The 25187-nt window shown below is 39.9% G+C and overlaps 1 protein-coding gene across 1 annotated transcript in view; it reads right to left on the bottom strand.

Moving 5' to 3' along the window:
- Positions 1 to 25187, bottom strand: part of RNF150 (ring finger protein 150) — a 119463-nt gene that overhangs the window by 28294 nt on the left and 65982 nt on the right. The window contains exons 2-6 of the mRNA XM_031504682.3: positions 22794 to 23044; positions 16591 to 16662; positions 16135 to 16217; positions 9847 to 9943; positions 3946 to 4156 (exon numbers count right to left, since the gene is read on the bottom strand). Of these exons, the coding sequence (XP_031360542.1) occupies positions 3946 to 4156; positions 9847 to 9943; positions 16135 to 16217; positions 16591 to 16662; positions 22794 to 23044 (714 nt within the window). The remainder of the gene's footprint in view (positions 1 to 3945; positions 4157 to 9846; positions 9944 to 16134; positions 16218 to 16590; positions 16663 to 22793; positions 23045 to 25187) is intronic.

Genomic DNA, 25187 nt, shown 5'->3' with positions numbered 1-25187 from the left:
CAATGGTCTCCGAACATTTTAGATCCCCCCTCTGAAGCTGGTATAGCTCAAAGCTCCTTCAAGTCCAGATCTCAGCCAAGTCCAGCTCACACTCACACCATATGTAGAGCAGGAAATTCCACCTGCACTGAGATTTCTAAAAATGTTAGCATTTTGCATAACTCACTACTAAAAATTAGGTGCCACAGATTGCTATGATGCATTATTGTAGAAAAAGATCCTTAGGTTGTCATCTGTCATATGCTCTGGAGAGGCAATAAAGTCAGAGCAGTAAACTCAGCTGAGATGAACTCTTACGTGTTTCACACTATTTCCCCCTGTCCACTCCCCCTCCCTTTTTTTTCCCCCAGAACTACAGTTTTTCTTTTTTTTTCCATCAATACCTTTTCAGCAACCTGTTACAGAAATTACAACATGCTATCCCAGGATCCTACACAATATCTCACCACAGACAGCAAACAATCATTAAGACTAAACACTGAACAGATTTTGGGCTGTGGATATGCCCAAGAGACTTGATGAAGGCTTGGATCTTGCTAAAGGGCAGCTGAGAGAAACTGCTGGTCCATTTTTAAGTGCTCAGTGCTGTTAACAGGAGATTCTTGGTTTAGCAAGGAACTCTAGGGCTTAGTCCCATCCAGATGTTCATAGTACACTACATTTCCAAGGGTTCCACAGATATCAGAAGCATGGGGAGCAAAAGGGAGGGAGAGAAGGCGAGATGTCTGCTGAGCATACACACAGAAATAAGAAGAAAAGCACTGGCTGAGTTTCAGAAGTTAAAATCTGACCCCACTGAAGTAAGCAGGTTTGCCATCATGGAGACAGAATTTTACCCAATGTGAACAGTATTCTGGGAATATCCTCCCTCCAGACACACTGAGGGAGGTCTTCTGGCTCTGAATAATCACTGGAATCACAGGATGGGAAACTAAACCCAAACCAAGACAACAATACCAGAATGATTAATCGACAGACAAAAAAATAATGTAACAACAATGAAGTGAAAAGCATTGCAGAAGTGGGTGGAAAGAAGGTGGCAAGTCCTTTACCTCCTGGACCACTGAACTTTGAGGAGCAAGGGAGGATGCAAGGACTTGTGATGATGGGTACAATAGGCCACATCAAGGCTGCACTGGAGTCTTGGAGTCTGCACAGATTCAATACCAAGGAGGAAAAAACTTGTAGTGCATATTGAGCCTTGGAGTAGGCTCACATCAGTAATGCTATATAACGAGGCCAGAACCTAGCAACTTCAGCAAAGTTTCCTAGGAGTAATCAGTGTCATAACTTACAAATTCCCAGGCAGGCTAGTTCACAGAAAGGGCACTCTCAGCAAGCTCTGTGGTTGTGTAACTGAGCATTCTGGATATGAGAAATACAATAAACACACACAATGCCTATAAAGTTCCATCTACTCTGACAGCTATGACCCAGTTATTTAGCCTACAGTTGCCCTCTGATTTAGTTAGCATTCGGATTCATACCACAACTATATATAAGGTCCTGGATGTTCTCTGTTCACTGCCTTAAGAGTTCAAGTTGCCTGCTATGCCAGGTTCTACCTTTCAGACTGCCTGAACCCTCCAAATTTACTTGATGCAACTAGAGAGTCAAATTCCCATAACTGCTGTAATTCAGCTTGCCTAACTCCCAGGCAAAGACCTCTTCTTTGCTGCAGCTCTGCTGCAAAAAGGGACTAAGTGACTTTTCTGGGAACTACTGTAAAATGCACCACACTGGATGTGGTGATGACAGCAGGGAAACTTGCACATCCATCACTGACAAATATTCAAGTACTGCATTGCCCTTTAGATGAGAAATCCAGATGAAGATTCATGTCTTCATGTCAATGATGAATGAACGACAGCAGCTAACTAAGTAGTAGAGCAGATTTCCCTGAGTGACTGTGTGACAACCACAGCAGAGGCAGGGATACATTCGCTTTTGGAAGGTCCCAAAGTGCTTTGAGCTTTCCTCAGGCCTTCCTTCTTCTCAAAGCCACTGGAAAGGCTGGCTTCCCCACCCACACCTCTGACAGCGTGAGGTTTACAGCCTTCAACCTGCTAGTTTTCTCCCCCTGCTCTCTTCTCTTGCTCTCTCTCATATAACCAGAATTATAAACAGGAACAAAGCTCTTTTCACAGTCCTTCCCTGGGCTTGGCCAGTCTCTTCAGGAGACAATCTCCTGATGCTCCATAGTTTGCTGTCTGTGTGCCTGGTCTTGGTGCAAGTTCCTTGTCTGTGGGCTCTGCTGCCAGCTCTCAGAATTGTCCAGTCTTCAGGTCTATGGTCCAATATTATCAAAGGTAAGGGGGAAAATAGAAGATAAGGTGGGAAACAAAGCGCACCAAGGCAAAATCAGGTATCTTTTTAGCCTTGCAGTATTCTGCTGGCTCTGAGAAATCTTTTCGCCCAGTTACTTAACTTAGCTGGCAACTTGGAAAATCAATTAAAAAAGTATTTTGTCCTTCTGCAAACTCTTGAACCAAATCTGGAGGGAAGAGAGTGCCTGGAGAGCTACTGAGCTCTTGTGCCCCCTGGCACCCTCAACACCTTTGCTATGCCTGAGAAACCAGAAGAGAGGTTCTCAGCCTGACAAGATCCTGGGATGAAAAGCACAGACTGCTCCCCATGCTGAGCTTGGGACCAGGCTGCTGGTTTTTCCCAGCATGTGTCCTGCAGCTGTGTGTCTAAGGGGCACCCCACAGCCCTCCTTCCCTGCCTGGATCCTGCAGAGAACTGTGGGGCAAGGATCATTAGCCATGAGAGGATCTACTTGCTTCTGGAGTGCTGAAGGGCAGAGCAGAGACCAGCATTTCGCCCAGTCTCTATTACAGTGTGGTGCCACCTTTCCTTTGTTTTTAAAATCAGCCTTAAATGCATTTAAAAACAATTACTGGAAGGAACAAAATCCCATCTTGTTCTGAACAGCTCTTGCCAGCACTCAAGGAGACTTGAGAAAACTGAATGTCCCCAGCTGGCAGGCTAGCCATGGAAGATGGCTGGGATTATAACATTGCTACTCACTCCTTGCTGGATCCAGAACTTACACCATAAAAGGACCAAACCTGAAACCTGAAATCCACAAAACAGAATGTAAAAATCTGGGCCACCAGTATCTAAGGCCACATGTCCAGTCTTTCTAGAAATTATTTTCACTTCCATGACATGGCATGACAACATGAGAGAAAATGGGATTATCAAGTCTGCCACAGAGTAGGTAGAGTAATGTAAAATCATTTCAGCCTAGCTGTCATCATGTCTCTCCTACCTTTTACACATAATATTATTACTTACCTCCTTTTTCATGCTCAGGCCCATAGCAGTACCTAGAAACCACTGAAAATGTATATTTTTTCCAGAACCTAAACAATCTCTATACACAAAACTGTATTTTATTACATTCTTCTACCTCTCTTCAAGTGTATCTGATGATTTTCTATAATAGTCTTGTCAATATACCAACTGTTATCAACCACATAGGTATCTTCTACTGATCTGCTATTTTGCCTAAAAATATGAATTTTAGACTAGCACAGTCCTCACTCAAAACAGCTGACAAGAATCCTTTTAAACTGTCAGATTTTTAACAGAGAACATAATTTTTAGGAACAGAGAGACATGCAGACATTTTGAGGATTACTTGTTCAAATGGTACCACTTACACACCTTACACAAGTAAAATTCTCCTTTTCCTTGTACAAATCATCAGTGCTGTTTAACTGCACTCAGGCTTTCAAGTACAGGAACTCTGACCATCAGCCCAGTACAGCAGAACACATGATAATTAAATTTACTTACCCTTCAGATTCCTTCTGGCCTTAAAATAAGGCCATTGCTCCAATGAGAAGCCCTCAAAGGGCTGCTCACTAGAGATGGGTTTGTGGCTGGAGTTTCTAGACATTTATTTCAGTGCAAATCCTGCCAGAAATTGGAACTTACTGCTTGTTGTGAAGTTACCCTCGCCAGCCTGGGGAAAGGAGCCCACGTCTTGGATGACCTGCAGCGCTCCCACGGGCCGGGCCGGGGGGTCCAGGGCCACCGAGCTCTCGTTCACTGTAATGTCACTGGCTCCTGTGATCTGGTTGGTCGGTGGTCCTCCTATGGATGCTTCTAAGTCCGGAGGTATATCATCCATGCAATCTGCATTTGGCTAATGGGAAGAAAAAGGAGAAAATTTGGATTCTACCTGATAAAAAGATTCAACTTACTTCTTACCTATTTGTCAGATTTTCTTTTTTTGGCTTTATTTCAGTGTTGAAAATGACAACATAAAATGAATAAACACACAGTGTTTGTCTTCATGTACTTAATACAATCTGTTGGAAGAGAGACCCAAAGTATGCCATGGGAATATTGAGTATTAAACTGTGTCACCTACAATTGCTAAACATTCTTATTTATACTTTTAAAAAGGTTTGGGAATGTGCACATTAAAAAAGTAATTAACTTATTGGTATGATCTGCTCAACATAGGCAGATTGCTGAATCAGACCACAAATGTAAACAGAGACAGGAGCTGAAGGGGAACAATTATATTTTAAAATTATTATTTTTTTTTTCAAATATACACTTTACAGAGCCAGTATCTGAACTTACAGGAAAAAGAATTCAATAAGAACTGCCTGTGTGTGCATCTATGCATGTGGTGCAAAACTAGAAGCTAAAACTGTTTATAAAACAAGTCTCTAAACATAAAAAGATCATCTTTACTAATACTGTATTTCCTACAAAACACAATTATGAGAAAAGAAACAAGTAGACAATAATGGGAAACTGAAGAGGATTTTTTGATTCACAGTTTTTCTTGCTATGTGATGCAAGAGCAGTGACAGAGACATAGCAAGAGTGAGCTGCAATATGCAGGGGCCTTGTAAAGTTAGGAAATGTTAATTTTTTTCCATTTATCTTTATTCTCCAGAAACCAGACAGCTAGTCTGGATCAGTCATTTAGGTTTCCTGTAACTTCAGGGGTTTGAGACATTTTTGCTATGTGATTAATCCCTTAGCTGTAGGTATGAATTGCTCCCTCTGCTCAGCACTAAGCAGAGACAGGGCTTACACTGGTAGACTGAAAACTCAACATTCAAACGGCCAGTGTCAGAGGAGGTGTACTCTGTTTGGTGGATCTGATTTTTTTTTCCTATGCTTAGTTGTCTCACATGCCAAGGCACTTTGGAAAATCTCACTATCTGCTTATCTCCACAGCAGGCATGAAGAAACTAAGCAAAATATGATACAGCAAAGGCTTAAAGAGAGATTTAACTTTAAGCACATGAGAAATCTCCTTGAATTCAAGTACTGAAGGTTACCATATGTTTACTTTTTTTTTTTTTTTTTCCCCAGAATCAGGAACTTAACATGTTTTCTCTTTTTTAACACATTCCCTGTCAGATTGTTGTCACTTCTTGAGTATTTTTTTCACAAGTGTTCCTAATGAAAAAGACAGGCAATTTAAGAAGTCTTGTACCCACAAACTGAAGTTTGGAATGAAAACTAGAACTGTTGTTGTCTGGCTCCAATCTAATCCACAAGCAGCAAGAATGCCTCAGATTTGGGATAAAAAAGGCACATTCAGCTATACCAGGTGTTAATGAAATTCACTGAATCTGTACTTTTCCAAGTGAAGTACCAATCACTTATCTGTAGGACAGGGAGCCAAAATTAACCCTTAGATCTATTACTCTTTCACTCTCTTAGCTATTATAATGTTTTCAGATTTTCATTTTTAATTTATTTCATATTTGATGGCAGTGTATATTAAAAACAAAAGGCCTATTTTCCTTTCTCCTATAGGCAAAATTATTTCAATTTTTCAGGGGACTGGTAGTGTGTCCTTTGCTCTGATTCCAGTTATTCCTACAATGGGGTTCTATCACAAACTTTTAAACCTTCTAAAGAGGGGGATTATAATTGAAAGTAAAACCAAACATTAAAGATGAAAAAAAATATTACTTGATATAATTAATCTCTTTACTCCTGAATAATTTTAATTATAAAAAATGCCCCAAATGAAGCAGCATGCTATAAAACTATTTATATTAAATGCTGATCAGAAAAAAAAACCCCCAAAAACCAAACCATTATGGCTTTGGCAACCAGAGTGACCCAGATACAGTTCTAAGTTTAATTATATTGGTTTTACTTGTGCCCTGCATGTAAGTGCTTTGAGAGCACAATTCCACTAAAGTCAAAGGAAAGCTTTGTATTGACTTCAGAGGGTTTGGCTAAGGCTCTTAGTTAATAGCTTCAAGTCATACAATGTGCTGCCAAAAATGCAGCTGACTGCATATCCAGCAGATGTTTGCAGGAAAGAGGGAGAAGCAGAGGGAAACTATTTTATGTGATATGATTGTCCCAATAGCAATGTAGCTCTTTGAAAGACACTTTCAGTGGTAACCCATTTCAAATATTGCAGGTGTAGTCTGAGCTGGATTTGCCAGCAAAGAGTGGAAAAGGTAAGGCCAACCATATGCTGATAGATAATTAATAATCTTCTGGAGCTGCAGAGAGAAGTGGAGGTGTTGGGGTGCTCAGCAATTGTGAAAAGGAGTGCAGGAGTTTTGGTGCCTCATGGCTGCCTGGGGAATCTGAGTTTAAGGTAGATAATATTTGAATTCTCTATTACAAGCTAAATGCAGAGTTTAATTGTGAACTGAATTGAAACATTTTGATATTTGGGGTTTAACCAATCCTTTCCTGGAAAATACAAAGTCTTCCAGCTAAATAAAGCACACTATAGCTACAGACTCACAAGCCAGGTCTTTAATAACAACCATAGGACAAACATGCAGCTGGCAGGAAAAAAATCCCCCATAGCCTGTCTATGGTAAGATTTCCTCATTCCTCCCATTGTAAAAGCCTGCAAAAGGACTTTGGCAAATTTGTACCCAAATCTCCCATCAGAGGCTGATGCCTGCCTAAGGCTTTTTTCTTCTTTTGTGTGTGGAAATTTCAGCTAAGAGAGCTCAGAGAGACTCAAGAATGTGGTTAGGAAATGACATTTTGCTTCATCCACTCTACAGAGATCTTTGCCACCTCTCACTGAGAAGCCCTAGAACTTCATAGGTTCTTTGAGGTCAACATCTTTTCCCCCAGCAGCCTATGGACACCTGGCTAAGTGATGAGTCTCTAAAAACAGTAGTTCATGTGTGCTGGTGGCTTTTTTGGCTCATAGGAGGACCAGAAATCACACCTTAGCAATGATGTCCACCCTGGGCTGTCCTCAGCTAGGCAGTGAGAGGGGTGAGGACAATATGATTTCTGTGCAGGTGGAAAACAGGTCCTAGGAGCTGAGCAGGAGCTCAAAAGGACACAGGCTGGGCAGGAGGGGTTATGCAGAGGAGAAGGAGGAAAGAGCATAAGGTAGGAAAAGAACGAACAGGAGCTGAGGTGTATTTCAGAAAGAGAAGGTAGAAAAAAAAGAGGAGGAGCAGCAACTGATAGCAGTATAGGAGTTTTTAACCCTCAAGCTACCAGATGATCTTATACCTTCACTTCCTTTGCTGTAAACCAGAGGAAACGTGACACATAGGCTACCATCTACTCCAATTTCTCATGGACAGCATCTCCTACTACAAGTCACTTTGAGGGATAAGACTCTCCCTTCATGAACATATCCAATGATCCATGTACCCCAACATGCTTCATCCAAGAGATGAAGAGAGCTGTTTTCAGCTTGTTGTCTTAGAACAACCTAAAGGAAATTTTTACAGAAATTCATACAATAAAATCCCCTAAAAATACTTTGCTAGTGGAACATTAAAATCCAAGTTCTCAAGTGCTTTATTTTTAGTGTTAAGACAGACCAACACTAAAGCTGATTTGGAAAACTTAATTTGAACCAGTTACATCAGCATCTTTAATTACATGCTCGGTACAATTATTTCCAAAGAAGCTCCAAGCAGAAAGCTCTCAGTGAGGAGAGAAGGATAGATCACTGTTCTCCTGTACTGTACAGCAGAGGAAAGGGAGCTATGAGAAGGGAAACAGTGGTTGAGGAAATGTAGTGGTGTTTCAATTATTCCTACACCTGCCACTACAGAGCTGTTCATAGGCAGTGAAATCCAGCCATGTAAACCAAAAATTTTACACATGGCCTCTGGGCATGTTTCTTGTTCCACTAGCTGTGCCCAGCCTCAAACAGCCTGTGGACATGCTTAGCCTTCAGCAGCAGCCAGTGAAGCCAGTGAGAGCCATGTCCTGGATGCAAATTCTAATAGCACTAAACTTTCTGGAGAGCCTTTAACATCTCACTGCAGGCCTCCAGAAAGCATGGCTCTGGTTTGCCTGTATCCCCTGATTATGAAGGACAAAGAACACATTAATGAAGTGCTTGGATAAAAATGTGAAGGGGCCATTGTGAGAGCAGAAATGGTGTGGTGCTGTCAGATGCACAGGGAAGCCATGGAACAATACACTGGGTAGGGAGAAGAGGTGTCAGAACCCTGTGTAACTGCTCATGGCAGCCTGTGAGCTCAGATAAAACCTGGGGAAATACTTCTGTATTTAAGTCTAGGTGCAGAGATACTGCATGGCAGAGCTAGCCTTCATTTGGGCTTGTCATCTTAAGCACTGATTTAACAGTTGCATCGCCTCTAAATATATTAAAGACAATATGCATGTTTAGCAGAAAAAGTAGCCAAAGTGTTTTGATGCATTACCCTAGCTACAATGCCCTCCTTCATTTTCCCCTTTGCATGTTTTCAGTTTGGATTATATTAGGTTTATTAACATATCAGCCTGCAACCTGCGTCCTTGTCTCCGTGAAACTGATTTCTCTGAGAATGGCTATATCCGCTCCTCGATATGTCCACGTGAGCTATTTTACTTTATAAAGCTCTTTCAAATGTGAACTGGTGCATCACTGACTGTGCATCGGGGGGATGTTTACAGCACCTGGCAAGGCATCAGCTGGAGGTGTTTTGGTATTGAACATCACAAGCCTTGCACAGTGGAGGAGAGTGACTCACTCCCTCCTAGTGAAGCCCTGAGCTCTGTGATAGCTCCAGCTGGCAGACGGTGTATGGCAGACAGGACATACACTATCTGAATGCAAACAGGCGATTTAAAAAGATCAATTACTCTGGCAGTTTCTAACCACATTTGAATGCTCCAAATAACAAAAAGCTTAATAATTTTTGGTATGCGATGTGCTCCATCACATGCTTAATAAAGGAGAAATGGCCCTTAACTGGAATTAGGAGTACAGACCTTGCTTCAGATAGACTTTAAGAGAAATCTGACAGAAAAAGGACTTTCTTCCCCAGAATGAGCAATTGTCCTTGGTGAGTGTAGCAAAGAAAATTTTATTTGCAGACTTCCTGCTTTCAGATTTGAACCAACGACATGATTTAAAAAATAAATCCAGTCCTGAAAGCCATGTGAAAAATTCTATAAATCCACCAAAACACCAGTGAACAACCTTCTGCTTCACCAAGCAGGCAGCCACAGACACGCAAATCCCGACACTCAACCAACGCCCATACAGACATTCCTCCTTGCTAATACGAGTGGGGTGCAGGACAGAGGTAGATAATAATTAATTGAGGTTATACTTATTATCAGAGGTTAATAATAACCAATTATATATATTATATATTATATCTATTGTATTTATATTATATACAATTACATTATAATGATATATATTATATAATTATATATTATAATGATCAATTATATGATAATATATAATTAAAATTATTATAATTATATTATATTATAATATTCAATAATATGGCAAAAAGAGTAAGATGGGAACAGACAGACAAAGGTTAGGGCTATAGTCAGGTGGCTGGTGTTTCCCTTCTGCCCTGATGGGCTGCTCTGCAAAGTGCTTACCGGAATCCCTAGAGCTTTTAGAATATTCATTTTACACATCGGGCAGGTACGATGGTCTAGCAGCCAGGGGTCTACACAGGACTTGTGGAAAAGATGCCTGCAATGAAAACCAGGATATCTTAATTCAAATGCAGCACAGCACAATTTACCACTTAGTGCCAGATGATTCCGAATTCTTTTAAGTGAGAGTATTTCAACTGGTGCAGTTTGTGACCTCTTCAAGGACTGCAGAACTAGGTTCTACACACAGGACTAAAATGATTCCTGCAGCAACTCAATGTGCACATGTGCACATTTCAATGTGTTTGGAATAGAAGATGTAGTTATTTAGAGAGTTAGTGAAAATATACAAAATGCATTAGCAAACCTGATATTCTTTAAATGTTAAAGGCTGCCAGTAAACAAAAGCTGCTTGCTGGAAAAGGTAAAAATCATGTTAGTTTTTCTTAATAGTTCTACAGACAAACCTGATTACACATCATTTAAATGTGAAGACATTGAGGGTCTAGTATTTTTCAGGATAGAGTAATAAAGAAATAAATTGAATTAGAAAAAAAAAAGATACTTTTCATTTAAACAGAAAAAACAGTACAATGCTTTTACAAATATTCTCTCTGACTTCTCCACTCTTTAGAAGCTGCTCATCAGAGAGAGCTCCTACACAATTCCCTGAAGGAATTGTTGTTAATCCTGTTCTGAGGATGAAGTGACCACCAAGCAACTACCTGAGCCCTGTAGCTGCTGGGCACTGCTTTTCCTAGACATTAATCAGGTGGAGCAACTGAACATTTTTTGTTTAGCTTTGCCTTTAACAAACTGATAATGACTGTAGAGATCTTTAATGTGTGTATGGCAGACTGTATTCTCTCTCTCGAGCATATTCTGTTACTGGGAATATTAGGAAACATTTCTTCACCCAAAGGGTGGTCAGGCATTGAGACAGGCTGCCCACGGAAGTGGTATCTGGAGGTATTTTATGACATGTGGATGTGGCACTTGAGGACACGCATTAGTGGTGGGCTTGGCAGTGCTGGGTCTATTGTTAGACTTGAAATACCTAAATATCTGTAAGATCCTAAGGCTCAGCCTGGAGCACGGCACATACCAGTCTCTACAAGGAAATGCAATCTCTGAGAAAGCCAGAGTCACCTAATGTACCAAAGTCACTCTAAATATTTAACTGCTACTTATTGAGCTGAATGGGTCAGCAGATGCATGGTATCACCACACGGCAAATTATTGCCTTCCTGTGCTTTGTATCACTTTATACAACTATAAGAAAGGGCAAACATATTCTTGGAAGTTCGATCTAGTCTAATTATATCAGTTGGCTGGGGTATCAAATCTCATTTGATCCTGTATGTCAACAGGATTAATCAAATGAAGCATTGTGATATTTGAAGTTTAAGCTACTACTTTATAACCTTACTGAAGTTCACAGCAGTACTTCCAAACACGACCTGACCTAACGGATAGCAACAAATGAACCAGATTTTGGTCTCTGTCCTGCTTAACATTTCCTTCCTTCTATCTTAGGAGGGTCATGTTTAGCACATCATCAGACAAGCATTCTGAATAGGTGAAAGCATAAAGATAAACATTCTTAGGCATGTGTAATTTTACATTTGGAAGTCTAACCAAAAGATTTTCTTGAGTTCGTTAATTCAATGTTAAGTCATGATGTCTTACCTTTCAGCTACATGAAATAATACTGAAATTCTTGTTAGTGATTGGTTTTCTTTATTAAGAAATTAATTATATTATCAAATTCATAAATATGCATATTGGCAAACATCTGAAGCACATTTGCGCCAAAATAATCAGGTCCATTTACAAAACCTGAGATATTTATTAATCTCTCAGAATACAAAACAGATTTCCAAAATCTGTTTTCAATAAAAATTACATAGTTTCCACCAAATCCCCTTTCATTTTCAAGCTTTTTCAAAGCCTTTCCAGCTTGGACAGCCTCAGTCAAACTGGTGTTCATATCAGAGAGTTTCATGTTTGCTCATCATCAAAAGCTTGACTTGCATGCCTTAAAGACTTTAATCTAAAGTTCAATGTTCCTAAAGTTGGCTTCAAAAACAATATTCTAAAATAAATCCTTACAATGACAAGTAATTTAAAAACATGACAGGTCTTGTCACTTTGCACATCTCAATACTAATTTAGCACAGTGTATTATGACTCCATTAATTTCAGATTTAATATGTAATTTAATAATCAGAGGGAACTTGATTATTTGACAGAAATCCACAGAATAATGGAATGCTACTGAAAATCAGATAAAGAGTTGTCTTTTGTACTGCATTATACAATTAGAGCTCTTATCTGTTTTGAACATGTAAACATTTGTGCAGAAAAGCAAGGTGGCAGGCTTTGCAGATTTGGATTTGAATGTTTATTAGGTATAGCACTATGTACATGCTTATGGCATTCAACATACTGGCAATTGTTTAATGTTCCAAATTCAAGCAAAAGAAGGGTCAGCATAAAGTAAAATGAGAGCAACTGCAGTATTTCACTGTCACATGGTAAGACAAAGATGTAAAAATATCAACTGCAACAAAAATCCCTCCCTTTGCAGTTCCGACTGATGCAAATTTTAAATGGAAGGAGAGGATAGAGCCATCATGGGTGATTTCAGAAGTAATGACCCATACAGGAAGACAGTAAGACCAAGTTTCAAGCTCAGGCTCAGGATATGGCTTTGGCAATCAAAGTCAAAGCTAGAAAAAAATACAGGTTTTTTTTTCCCCCTATTGTGTGCAACCACAGTCATTGCAAAATGATGTTGATTTGGACAGGTTGAAAAGTTTCTCAAAAGAACTGCAATTGATTCGTTGACAGAGAGGAAGGCGAGATGTTGTCACAACCTCATACAAAAAGATTTTCATAAGGGAAAGGAAACAACTGTTCTCTACCTCTCCCAGGGATACGAAGCACAATGATGTTGTTTAAACTGCAGCAAGTGAGATCCAGGTTACACAATAAGAAAGGCTGTGCCACAGTCAGGGTAACGAAGCATTGCAATAAATTGTCAAGGGGTTTGCAATCTTCATCCTGGGAGACTGCAGAGTGTGTTGGAAAAAGCTGCCAAGAATGACACATGCGTGCCAGTGCCTCTGTGCTTTTCCAGAGGTGGTGGCCTCCTGGGATCCCTCCTGCACTCTCCTGTGACTGCACACGCCTGTGCAAAGCTCACAGAGCACCAAGGAAAAGAAACTCAAAGTCCCAGAGCATTCAATTTACTATTATCTAAACAGCACTTCACATTTTTTAACTAGATGTTGCTTTAGTTTGAAATGTATTTATGTTTTTTTGGAGATGCAATTTTAATAATACAAGAAAAAAAATCATGTTGCACTCAGCCCAAAATAATAATAACAATAATAGTAATAATAGCAATAGTAATAATAATGATGATGATGATTTCAGTACAACTATTCTAAAGTGTTCAGCTTGCCAATAATTTTGAGAGGCTTTTTTTCCAGATTAAGGGAAACTATTCTCCTTCCACCTTTCACTCCTAGTCTCATCTATGCAGAAAGAGAGCTACATCCCTAATAACCCTAAATAAGAGCACCAGTTGCCTGGATTAGGTCTGAAGTAAAGGATTTAGAATTTTTGTGAGAGACTGAGTAGCACTGTAGTATTCAACAAGAAGGTTTGATATTTTGGGAGGCACATATGCAGTGTTATTTACTTCTGAGGAGGACAAAAGAAGATGATAAGGGTGAGAGGAAGGAATCAAAGGGAAGAATGTGTGTGACAAAATAATTTTCACAGCAAGCTAATAAAAAGAAAGCAGGAATGAAAATTCTCTGTTTCACTGGCGTGAAGGTTCAGGAGAAAAGAACAAGCTGGAATGAACTCAGAGAATGTGTTTATTGGTGAAAGAAATGAAACAGAAAAAAAAAAAAAAACTATGAGGCACTTAGCAGAGGTAAGGCTGAAAGAAATGTCTTGCCTCTCTGTAGAAGTTTAGTAAAGTTTAGAAGTTTAGTAAAAGGCACACACTGGGAACAGCAGGACCAGTACCTTCTCCAAAGCTAGAGCAGAAAAGGCAATGTTGTTTTGAAACTGGAGATGGAAGACAAGCAGAATGAAGTAGGGCTGTGGCAAGAGATGTCACTGCAGGAAGAATAAACTTGGTTACATTTGATTTTTTGTCAGTGCCCTTAAAGACAACTTCAGAGATGTTTGCTACTGTTAAACTTAAAACCGGCTGCAAGTCAACACTTTTTACTTTTACCAAGTGTAATTCCTTATTTATTTAATGCACTTTGTAGAGTGAAGTTTATTACTACAGTCAGTTGTGGGAGCTGCCTGATGAAGACAGAGAGGAAGAAGCACAAGTGCACTTGGAATTCTCCTCTGAGCTTTCCAGAGTGAGGTACATAAAAACAGCATCCAGTGCCAGCAGAAAAGAAAGGACATTTGGGAAAACAGCCCAAGTCCCAGTAAGCATGACTTTTTGACTTCAGAGCTCATCCACTGCTATACTGGAGGCTTAATGAGGTTCCCATGTTGGAAAATGCACATGGCTTAACTGAGGATGCTGGCACAGGTAAACTACAGTCTGTGGGTCTTTATCAAGATATAACACACTCCTACTTGCTTCACAGAAACAGAAATTAATCCACTTTCCTTTTTGTTTTGGATGAGGAGATGAGTTTGAAAACAGCAGAAAGAATCATGAGTACCATTTCATGTTTCAGAAGTTCAAACCCGTGCAAGTATGGAAAACACTGCCCTTGCAGTTTGTGTAGCAGGAAAGCCAGGGTTGGTGAAATAGCTGCTTGATAAAGATCTTTGAGATTTTATAATTCCAGACTGCTAAGGTTCAAACTGTGGGTATTTTACAAGACAGCTCTTCTACTGCTACCCTTTTAGCATGAGTCATTTTCTGGGTGACCTTTTAAGTCAGCCAAGAACTAAACACCACCTGTTAACTCTGTGTTTCCTTTTCACTCTGCTTGACACAATGCTGTGGGTAACAAAGGCTCATTGAATTACGAGGTGGGACACAAGTGAAAGCTAAAGCTTAGACATATATTTAAGCTGTTGTAGATATACCTCAAAACACTGCCTATCTCAATCATGCAAAATTTCCAAGCTTTATTCTGCTTCTGTGCAATCAGGATTGATGCCATACCAAGGTCCACATTTTCTGGTAATTTCTCATTTTTCCATATATCTGCTTCATGAAGTGATGTGTTTCTGTCTGCTTATAGGAAAAAAAAAAAAAGAGTTCACATGGAATTTGTCATTGTGGGGGATTTACAGTAGGTCAAATTTGTGATTAATCTGTTGCTTTGTGTTAGCCATTTAGTGATGGCAGTAAACAGATTCAATGAATCACATGAACTAACAGAAATGGACAGCTTGTAATATTCAAATATCTATTAGGGTAAAACATAGCAGAAAAATAAAAAAGTATTTCTGTTTCTCAAGCCAGTGAACATGACTCAGGAGAAACAAGAAGTTCTATTGAAAAAAATATAATCTTTGCTCTATATGTGCAGCACTTCATATCTGTATGTCTATGGAAATCAAACCCTTGCTGTTGTTCTCCTAGGGGCAACTGATCCTAGGAAATGTCCTAAGAATTTGATTTCCTTAGAGAAGCCCTCCATTAGGTAACACTTCACAAATTACAATACAATAGCACAAAGATGAATACAGCTGTTAGGAGTGGCTAGAGGCTGCACTCCTGTGTCACATCACTGTGGGTTGATGTGCTGCACAGGGCATTTCACATGAGGTGTATTTTACTTGCTACATCTCTTTCTATGGCTGGGGATTTTTTCTGACAAAAGTCATATTTTTCTCAGGCCCAGGATAACAAAAGAAGTAGCTCAATGGGGAGCAGAAGCCTGCTCTATCCCTGGCTGCTGTGGCCAGGATTCACCTTCAAGTCAGAGGCAAATTCTCCTAAGGCATTTATTCTAATTTAAAAAAAACCCAAAAAAACAGTGATGAAAGCAGATTAATCAAAATTTTAGTTTAAAAAATCCTACTGAAGACTTTGTTATAGGCTCAGGTCGGAAAAAATTTCTGACTACCATACTAAACCCTCAAGGTCTCACCACCATCACTGGTTTCATTTCATGTTGAATAAAGAGGCATTTCAGATATCTTTACCAACAGATTTGGAATAGGCCAAAATAATAAACTCACCCTTCCCTCCCCAGTTTCTCAGGTAATCTCATCAGTTTGAAAATGAGGGCAGAGACTGTCTTGAAGTAGAGATTATTAGAGCTAAAAGCACATTCAATTTACCTGCAAGGCAATATCCTGACAACATCATTGGGCTTGTAGCCTTCGATACAAACAGCACAGTTATCAAAGTCTGGCTCAGTCTCCTATAGGAAAGAGAATATTCATAATATTCATTTTTTATTTTGTTAGCTAATCTCTTCATACAAGAGCCTATGTGACAAAGTAAAACAGTCACTGAAGCAGATTACAAATCCAGTAATGCATTTCAAAACCAGCAAGTCAGATTTTATGACATGTTTCCATCTGGAAACTTGCACTGGGAAGCATGTAGATTTAGTTACTATGTTTAAACTTCCAGAATTTTCTGCATCCTGAACTGAATCACCCTCTCCCCCACCTGAAGGACACAGTAGCTAAATAAGTAAATGGCATTTCTGTTCTGCCTCATTGTCCCAGAGGTCTGAAGGAATCCTCAACACAGACTTTAATTTAGTAACGAGCATTTTGAAAAATTACCTTGTCACCTTTCCTGATGGTCCTGACTTGCAGCTTGCTGATTGCTTTCTTCGCAGCATCTCCAAGCCGGCGCTGCAATAAAAAATTTGCTCTTAAGCAAAGATCATCTCTTCATGCAGAAATCAAAACCCTTTTCTCCCTAGGCTACTTAATAATTTTAAATACATGTAACAGGATAATGTATAAATATAAACATAATAATTCATAAAAAGGGCACAGTAGGTGTGCTACACTGCAGCAGTGCCTACCAGTGTAGGCAACAAGTCCATTATTTGGTTATCCTACTTCTTCCCTCTCTTTTTTTAATGACACTTGTTAAAAAAAAAATACTGGGCAGTTAGTGCAGTGAATGCTGAACTTTTTCTTTCATTGTTCCATAGCTAGTTCATGATCTTCAGCAGGATACAACTTCTGAAAGTGACCTGTTAATTTTTTATAAACAATAATTCTGAATAATCTCTCCTGTCTTTTTTCCTGCAACACACAGTTGCCTACATTATAAAGATGAGGTGGAAGCATCTGCAGTTTCTTACAGGTAAAGCACTGTATAGTCCTGCAGTAACATCCTGCCCATACATAACCATTTGCTCATTCTTTGCCTTTCTATCATTCCCTCCAGTGGACCATAAAGTGATTACCACGTGATGTTTCTGACTGTTCTCCCATATTTCCAAAACCCTGTTACTGCGCTGGCAGGGTCACAGCCACCAGGAATAAAGTATGTAATAACAGCCTGACACAAAACACCCTGTCCTCAGACACTGAAGATGGACATATCTGCTCCTTGCAGGAGGCTGGGAACATCGCAGGGCCAATCACACAGCCACTGGTCAGCACCCCATGTTACAGAGCTTCTTCCTGTATCACTGCTCCAAGGACTTGGCTGCTCACTTGTGCCAATCCAAGGCAGTCTGGAGACAGACTCACAGCCTGGAAAAGTCTTTGGGAGGTCATGTATTCCCGCCCCCGCTCAAGGCTGGGTCAACTTCAAAGTCAGAGCTGTGTTAGTCAAGTTTTGACTATCTCCAAGAAAGGAGATTTCACAACCTCTGTGGATAATTTGTTCCAGTGCTTAACAAATCTCAGCCTTTTTTCTTCTCTAAACATACTAATGGAATTTCCCTTTCTGGTAATTTGTGATCATTACCCTGTGCACTTCCAGGAAGAGGCTGATTCTGACTCCTCTCTGACCACCCTTTTTGCAGCTGGAAGCAGAGCCCTTCCTCCTGCTCGGCTCCCCGCCCAGCTTAGGATGCTCCCTTCACCCCTCCATGTGCTTCTGCATCCAACATACTGGTGACCCTGCTTTGGACACTCCTCATTTTTCCTATGCCTCTCTCACATGGTTTCATGCAGCAATGCCCACTCCAATGCCTTCTTTATAACAGTTCATGATACAGTGTGCTCCAATTTGCCACCAATAAATGACTTGGACTCTTCCCTTCTCCTCCTCTCCCCAACGACATTTCCAGCCATGTGTTGCAGAGAAGAGACAGACTTAGGGCTTTTGGTGATTCAGAAGACATTCAACTCTCTGAGCTGGGAAACTCCTGTGCCAGAATTCAGAGGGGCCTGTCAGCAGGAAGGATTCCAGCTGGAGGGAGTGAGAGCATGAGGCCAAAAAAAGAAGGAAGTTCAAGGTTTATATTTATACTATATATTTATATTTATATTTATATTTATATTTATATTTATATTTATATACTATATAAATACTACACTATACTATACTATGCATTTATATTTATATTTATATTTATATTTATATTTATATTTATAGTTATAGTTATAGTTATAATTTGAGACCTAATCACCACACAGATATGACCAGTAAATTGCCCCTTTGGTCTTCAGATTAAATTAAAATCACTGGATTAAATTTAGAGAGTAAGCTTGTTGGATTGGAAAGGCTGACAAAACACATGTAATATAATATTTAAAGCAGAGTGCCATTTCAGATCTGGCTAAAGAGGAGAAAACAATCTGGACTATCAGGAGATTTATATATGAGCTTTCCAGCAACTTAATTATTGTATGTGAAGGAGTATCTTGTAGTTAGACAATGTCTCTTTCTGTGGTCCATTTTTCTCAGAGTCTCCCTTAAAAGAATAAATAAGAGTTGGAAACATTTCTTGTCAGCTATTTGGTTCTTTAATGTAAATCAAAGATAGACTGATAACATACAGCAAGACAAGAGCCATTATGTCATGCTTCAGAAAGTGCTTGTGATCCCTTTTTATCATTATTATTACTTTAATAAATGAAATATCTCAGTTCTTTTTTGCACATTCTTGAAGGGGAAGGGACAAGATCAAAAACTCATGTACATCTTTGATCTGCTTGCTTTAATATTTGCTTTCTCTTATCTATTGTAAATAGATAAGTTCATAACTTACATGTAAATGAGAGTAATTTAGTTTGTGAGAGAACAGGAATTTCTTGGACTAAAGTCATACTTTCAAAGGATTCTCCCATTTGAATGCAAGGCATGCTATCAATAACCAATTATTTTTCCTAAAAGATAAGAGGCATTACAGCAGTTTAAGGGTTTAAATTGAGGCTTAGAGATTTACAGTCATAAATCTCATAATCTCATTAGCAATGCTGCAACATTCAGTACTGGACTTGAAGGAGTTAAGCATGTCAGATGCAGTGGTCTTGAGGAGATGGCAGTGCTCATTAAATAGGAAGGACAGTCGCATGGAAAGCACCACTTATGTGTTCCTGAGAAAGTAAATGACCGTAAATGCTGTGGAAGAGAAGTCAGAATAAGTGTTTCTCCCTTAATGGTCTTACTAAACCCTCATCTCTGCAGGAGATCACCTTGTGCCTTGTGCAGAACGAGATGCATCATCAGCACGAGGTATCAGACACATCTATCCACAGACAGAGGTTGCAGACTCCATCATGGGAAGCATCTTCCCAAACTGCTTTAAAGATTGACACCCTTATTCAGTGGCCCAAAACTTTCATTCCAAGCCACAGCCACCAGTCTTCCTTCTCAGATAAATGCTCTATATGCTGACAATCACATACTAAAGATTCACCTAGGACATGAAAGATTCTCTTCAAGTCCAGTGCAATGGACCTGCTTTGGCTTCCACTATCCTGCAAAACTGAAGGAGTCCAACCAGTTTCAAAATGACTGTGTAGGAAACTTCCTCTGTACAAGAAGCCACATGGAAAGAAGGCACATGGAAAAAATGTGGTAAATAAATCTGACACTGAAACATCATCCCTTCTTCATTTTCCCATCTCACAAACAATAAAAAGGAAACTCTGCTATTGCTGGTGAAATATGAAATCTGACAGACTGGCAGGGTTGGTTTGTTGTTGTTGTAGCTGTTTTTAAGTCTGTGCCCTGGCTGTTAGAGGGCTGTAACATCAGGTCATATTTTGCTGAATTATCTCTGGAACTTGTCATGTAATTCTAAACTGCTTCTAATTAGCTCTGCAATGTGATGTTTCTTGATTTAAACAATTTCCACAGCCTTTTATGAAATCTCTCAACTCCCTCATCTTCTGGAGCCCTCCAGGAACCAGCTGCTGAGGAAACAGATTTTCTTACACAAATTTATTCTCTTCATGTCAAAAGGATTTATCATCAAGGCAATGACCAACTTCCTGGATGTCTTGTTAGGTGGGAAAAAAAGGTTCAATCATGTGAATATCACCTGTCTTCTACTTCCGTATGTAATGTACAGCTGTGTGTGCTAGAGGTACTCTTAAAAATTATAGGTATTAAAATAAAAATTGATATCTCATCGTGTTTGTAGCGACACCCTGGCTGTAGGTGCACAAGCCCATAGTGGAAGACAATTCTGTGCACTACTGCATTGATTCCCAGCCAAGTTGGGATGAATAGGCTCTGGCATTCAGCAAGAATCTTTGAAATCCTGATTCTCCACTCATCAATATCAGGCACCTAATTGGAGTAAGCTGTGTCTTCCTTCTGTTACGTCAACTTAGATTTTGCACACATGATAAGGAAGAGTGGTGGCTGAAGATGTAGATGGATTATGTCCAGGTTTCATCTCAGTGTGGAGTCACAGGAAATTATTCCAGGATATTTTTTTCAGTCTTTCTAGCTGCCTCTCTCATGGCTGGACTCATTGCTTTCTTGATGGATAACTAAAACAGTTCATTTTGGATTTACTGCTTGCTCAGAAACTTACACCTAATGAAAGAAGGGAAGTGGATCTGGAAAGTTACCACATAGAGAAGAACTAGACAAAAGCGTTTATAAAGCTTGACAAAAGGACAGTATGGTTTTAATCAGAAATTTGTGATTCCATCTTTGAGCTACAAGAAAATGTGTCATAGAAAAAAAAAACAACCAAAACTTGATGGAAAACAAAAAGGAACACTCATGGATGGAAAGGGCAAGAGCAAGCTGTGCTCTTCTGAACTACTTACATTGTTATATTCCGTAGCCAGGACTAAAAGAAACAAAACTAAAAAGCCACAGAAACCCATTAACACAAATAATAGGGTTTAGCTTGTATATTGCTACCATTTTCATATGAAAAGAGCAAATAAAGAGATTAGATGTCAGATAAAACTGTATGAAGAAAATTTTATGAAGACTTTTTAGGATGCCCCTTATTATTGCCAAGTTTTTCCCTCCAAAATAATAATAGTAATATTTATTAATATGCAATTACTTAGGAAGCACCCTTTCTAATTCTTCTAAAGAACAGAACTAGTATAATAACCAAGTTATTAAAACCCCTCCATAGGACAACTGCTTGTGTACATGTGGTCTCAAACTTTGGAAAGAAAATACTGAAAAGGAAATATGTTTGAACATATAAACACATTAGTTTCAAATTATAACATATTACCTGAATGAGCTTCTTATTTTGCTGAGTTTCATGTTTATGTATGTCTATTTACACTGCTAAGCTGCCTGTATAATTACTTGACTGAAAGTACACTTACTCACACACACAAATTAGGCATGCTTGTGCTTTTGCAGACAAAGCATCTAAAAATTATCACAGCCGTTGGAGATTCACAGTGAATCTGCTGCCAATGATGTTCAAATTCCAGCTGGGATAGTTTCATTCTTGCTATCCAAAATTTCAGACTGTATATTTAAATGGAAAATACATTCCTTCTGTCTGTAAATACAGAGTAGCTGCTCTCTGTCTCAGAGGATGCCTGAATTTCAATGGGGGAAGGCGAGGGATTCCTACATATCAAGTATTTGTTACAGTGTGTGTAGCAGGGCTTTTCACTACAAGATGATTATTCATACTCTGAGTTTTACCTTTTCTGCAGAATAAGTAAGGCAACCCTCTTCGCCCTGACAGCAATTTATTGAGGGTTCAGAAACCTCTCTGAATTACAGTGCATTTTTTACAGTGCAGTAAAATGATTATCTCTTCAAATTTCATACATTGATAACATTTTCTACTGTACCATTAGAATTAAATGTACAAGCCTAAGCTTCCCAGTTCTGCTGAGATAGATGCCTTTGGCCAAGAAAGTATTAAATATATTATTATTGTTGCTATTATTATTCACTGCTGAACTACCATAAAGATGGGCAGTGCTTTATAAAACCACTGCTACTGACTTCTCCTCAGCTCTATAGGCTTTTTATCTTTTTCAAGGGCTTTGGACAAGATGCCAAAACCAATAACAATGGTTTAATAACATTAGTGGCTATCACTACAGTCCTGTTCAGTGATCATTGTCAAATGAAGAGGGACGAGTTTGTCTTTCTAGCCCAAGACACTTCTAAAGAAGCATTAGAGTGAGAATAGGTTTCTTTTCCCTTTCTCCACTTATCATGAAAGTTGCTTCACACACACATACCTCACAATGTTTTAGTCAGCATTTTGAGCTCAAGAGTCCTTAGTTATATACATTGCTATGACTTTTGGCTATATGTACCACAACAATATTCTCACAAATAAACATCACCTTTCTATTTTTTTGTGTTTTGCATAAGGAAAAAAACCCATAATATACATACACTATTAATTTTTTTTTTTTCTTGAACCCCATCTATATTGACATAAGTCTTGGATTTTCCCAGCCAGAGTAATTTTTATATTCCTATTCTTTTCACTTTCTTGGGTTTTCTTTTGGTTTTCTGTTTTTACTATGCATTGACAATTTCTTTAACTTCTACTTCTGCAATAAGTCCTGTGGTTATTTTCAGAAACACAAACAGTTATTCCAGCCCTGCTCACCTGATTTCTGTCTCTGGCATTTGCGTAGCGGAATCTCTGGATGTAGTAGAAGACCAGCCATGCCAAGGAGATGATCATCAACACAATGAAGGAGATGGAGACGAACACCACTGAGGTCCTGCTGACGTACTTCTGCAGGTTGCGTGTCCCGATGGTTATGTACATCATCACAGTAATGTTCCTCTCCAGGAGGCTCACTATCTCTTTTCCTTTGGGTTCAGGAATCATTATTGCTACAACATCTTCTAAGCCTATCAGGCAGAGAGAGAAAAGGAAGCTTAAGTAAAACAAGTGATCACCAAAAGGCAATCATAGAATCACAGAGTATCTTGAGTTGGAAGGGACTCACAAAGATCACTGAAGTCCAACTCCTGGCCCTGCACAGGACATCACAAGAATTCTACCATGTACCTGAGAACTTGGTCCAAATGCTTCTTGAACTCTGTCAGGCTTGGTTCTGTGACCACTTCCCTGGGGAGGGTGCTCCAATGCCCAACCACCCTTTGGGTGAAAAATCTTTTAATATCCAGCCTAAATCTCCCCTGACACAGCTTCATGCCATTTCTTCAGGTCCCATAACTGCTCACTGGAGAGAAGGGATCAGTGCCTGCCCTGCTGCTTCCCTTCCTGCTGAAATTATAACTGCAGTGAGGTTTCCCCTCAGTCTCCTCCAGGCTGAACAGACCAAGTGACCTCAGCCACTCCTGATACAACTTCCCCTCGAGGCCCTTCACCATGCTCGTGGCCCTCCTTTGGGCACTCTCTAATGGCTCCATGTCTTTTTTATAGTGTGGCACCCCAAACTGCCCCCAGCACTGGAGGTGAGGCCGCCCCAGAGCAGAGCAGAGCAGGACAATCCCCTCCCTTGCCCAGCTGGTGATGCTGTGCCTGATGCCCCCAGGACACAGTTGCCCTCCTGGCTGCCAGGGCACTGACTCAGATCCAACTTTCCATTGACCAGGACCTCCAGGGCCCTTTGTACAGTGCTGCTCTCCAGCCTCTCATTCCCCAGACTGTCTGTACACCCAGGGCTGCCCCATCCCAGGTGCAAAAACTGGCCCTTTACTTGCTGAACTTCCTATGGTTGGTGATTGCCCAGCCATCTGATTTGTCCAGCTTTGGCAAAAAAAGTAACAAGAAAGCTGTGTTTTCTTCTGCTCTTTCCTTCTGTTTGCCAAGAGGGAAGTCAGATGGATCTGGTGAAGGTTTCAACTGAAACCAATTACACAGTATGTTTCCACATACTAATCTTGGTGAGATATGTAAAATGTGTTCCATGGCTTGACATAAACACAGGTTCTAGCACTACTGAGGCTTATCTTGATGGTATTGCTGTAAACACTGCAAAAAGGGAGGTACACTGCATCCAACACTCCCTATACATTTATCACAGTCTGTTTTGCAGGGTCATGAGTCTGTCAGAGAAGCCCCTCCAAATTCTGCATTCAGATCAGAAATGCTTTCAATCACAGATTTCCACATGGTTTCACAATTGGATCATGCCAAAGCATCACTGCTCTTGCAACGGGCTGGCAACCTAAGAGCACCTCAACATGTTCCCACTTTGAGTCCCCACAACCCAAGCCCATAAAGCAATTTGTGACTCTGCTGGGAGCTTGACTCTCTGAGTGATACAAGTTTAAAATCAGGATCACTGTTGAATTCCACATAAAGTTGTCTCTGCAGCCCAGATCAGCCCTGACACAGCGTGCAGCATGGCCCCACAAGGATGCACGTCAGCACAGCTGAGGCAGCAAAATCCCACTAATGGGATGAAGCAGGGACTTTCTGCAGTCCTGCCAAGCCTACTGGCATGACCCTGGGCACTGGGCCCTCCACTGATCTAGCTATCCTCAACAACACACCAGTTTTGCTTTCTGTACAGCACTGATGTTACTTCCATCACAGATTGCTGAAACTATTTTCTTTTCTTCTCAATTTTAAGTCCCCTGTGTACATGAAATATATGTGGTCTGAAATTATCTGGGATTCACCAGGTTGTTAAATGCCTTTTATGGCCTCACAAATAAACTACCACTGCTTTACAGTTGAATATTAGCAATATTCTGTTCTTTCACTTCATGAAACAGCCATGTAGACAATTTTTACACCTAAACTATGTTTGCAATAGCCAATTGTTCTGAGTAGTTAAGAACCAACAGGGTATATTGTAATGTAAAAATGTGCTAAGAACAACAGCAAATGAAATTATCACAAGCTAGCATTTAGAAAGGTACAAATAGGGGGTATCTGAACTCAAAGAGCTAGGCTGGGGTGTGGCCTCAGAATTTCACATGAAATCCCAGGAAATCAGCTGACATGTTGTTAATCCCATGGCTATCTGTATTTTGACTGTGGCAGGAAGAGAAAGCACTGTGTTCATAGGGGCACTCA

Source organism: Lonchura striata, chromosome 4, assembly GCF_050655825.1.
Source record: "Lonchura striata isolate lonStrDom1 chromosome 4, ASM5065582v1, whole genome shotgun sequence".
NCBI lineage: Eukaryota > Metazoa > Chordata > Aves > Passeriformes > Estrildidae > Lonchura > Lonchura striata.
Note: the sequence above shows the minus strand (reverse complement) of the source record. Positions and strands in the feature narration are given on the sequence as shown.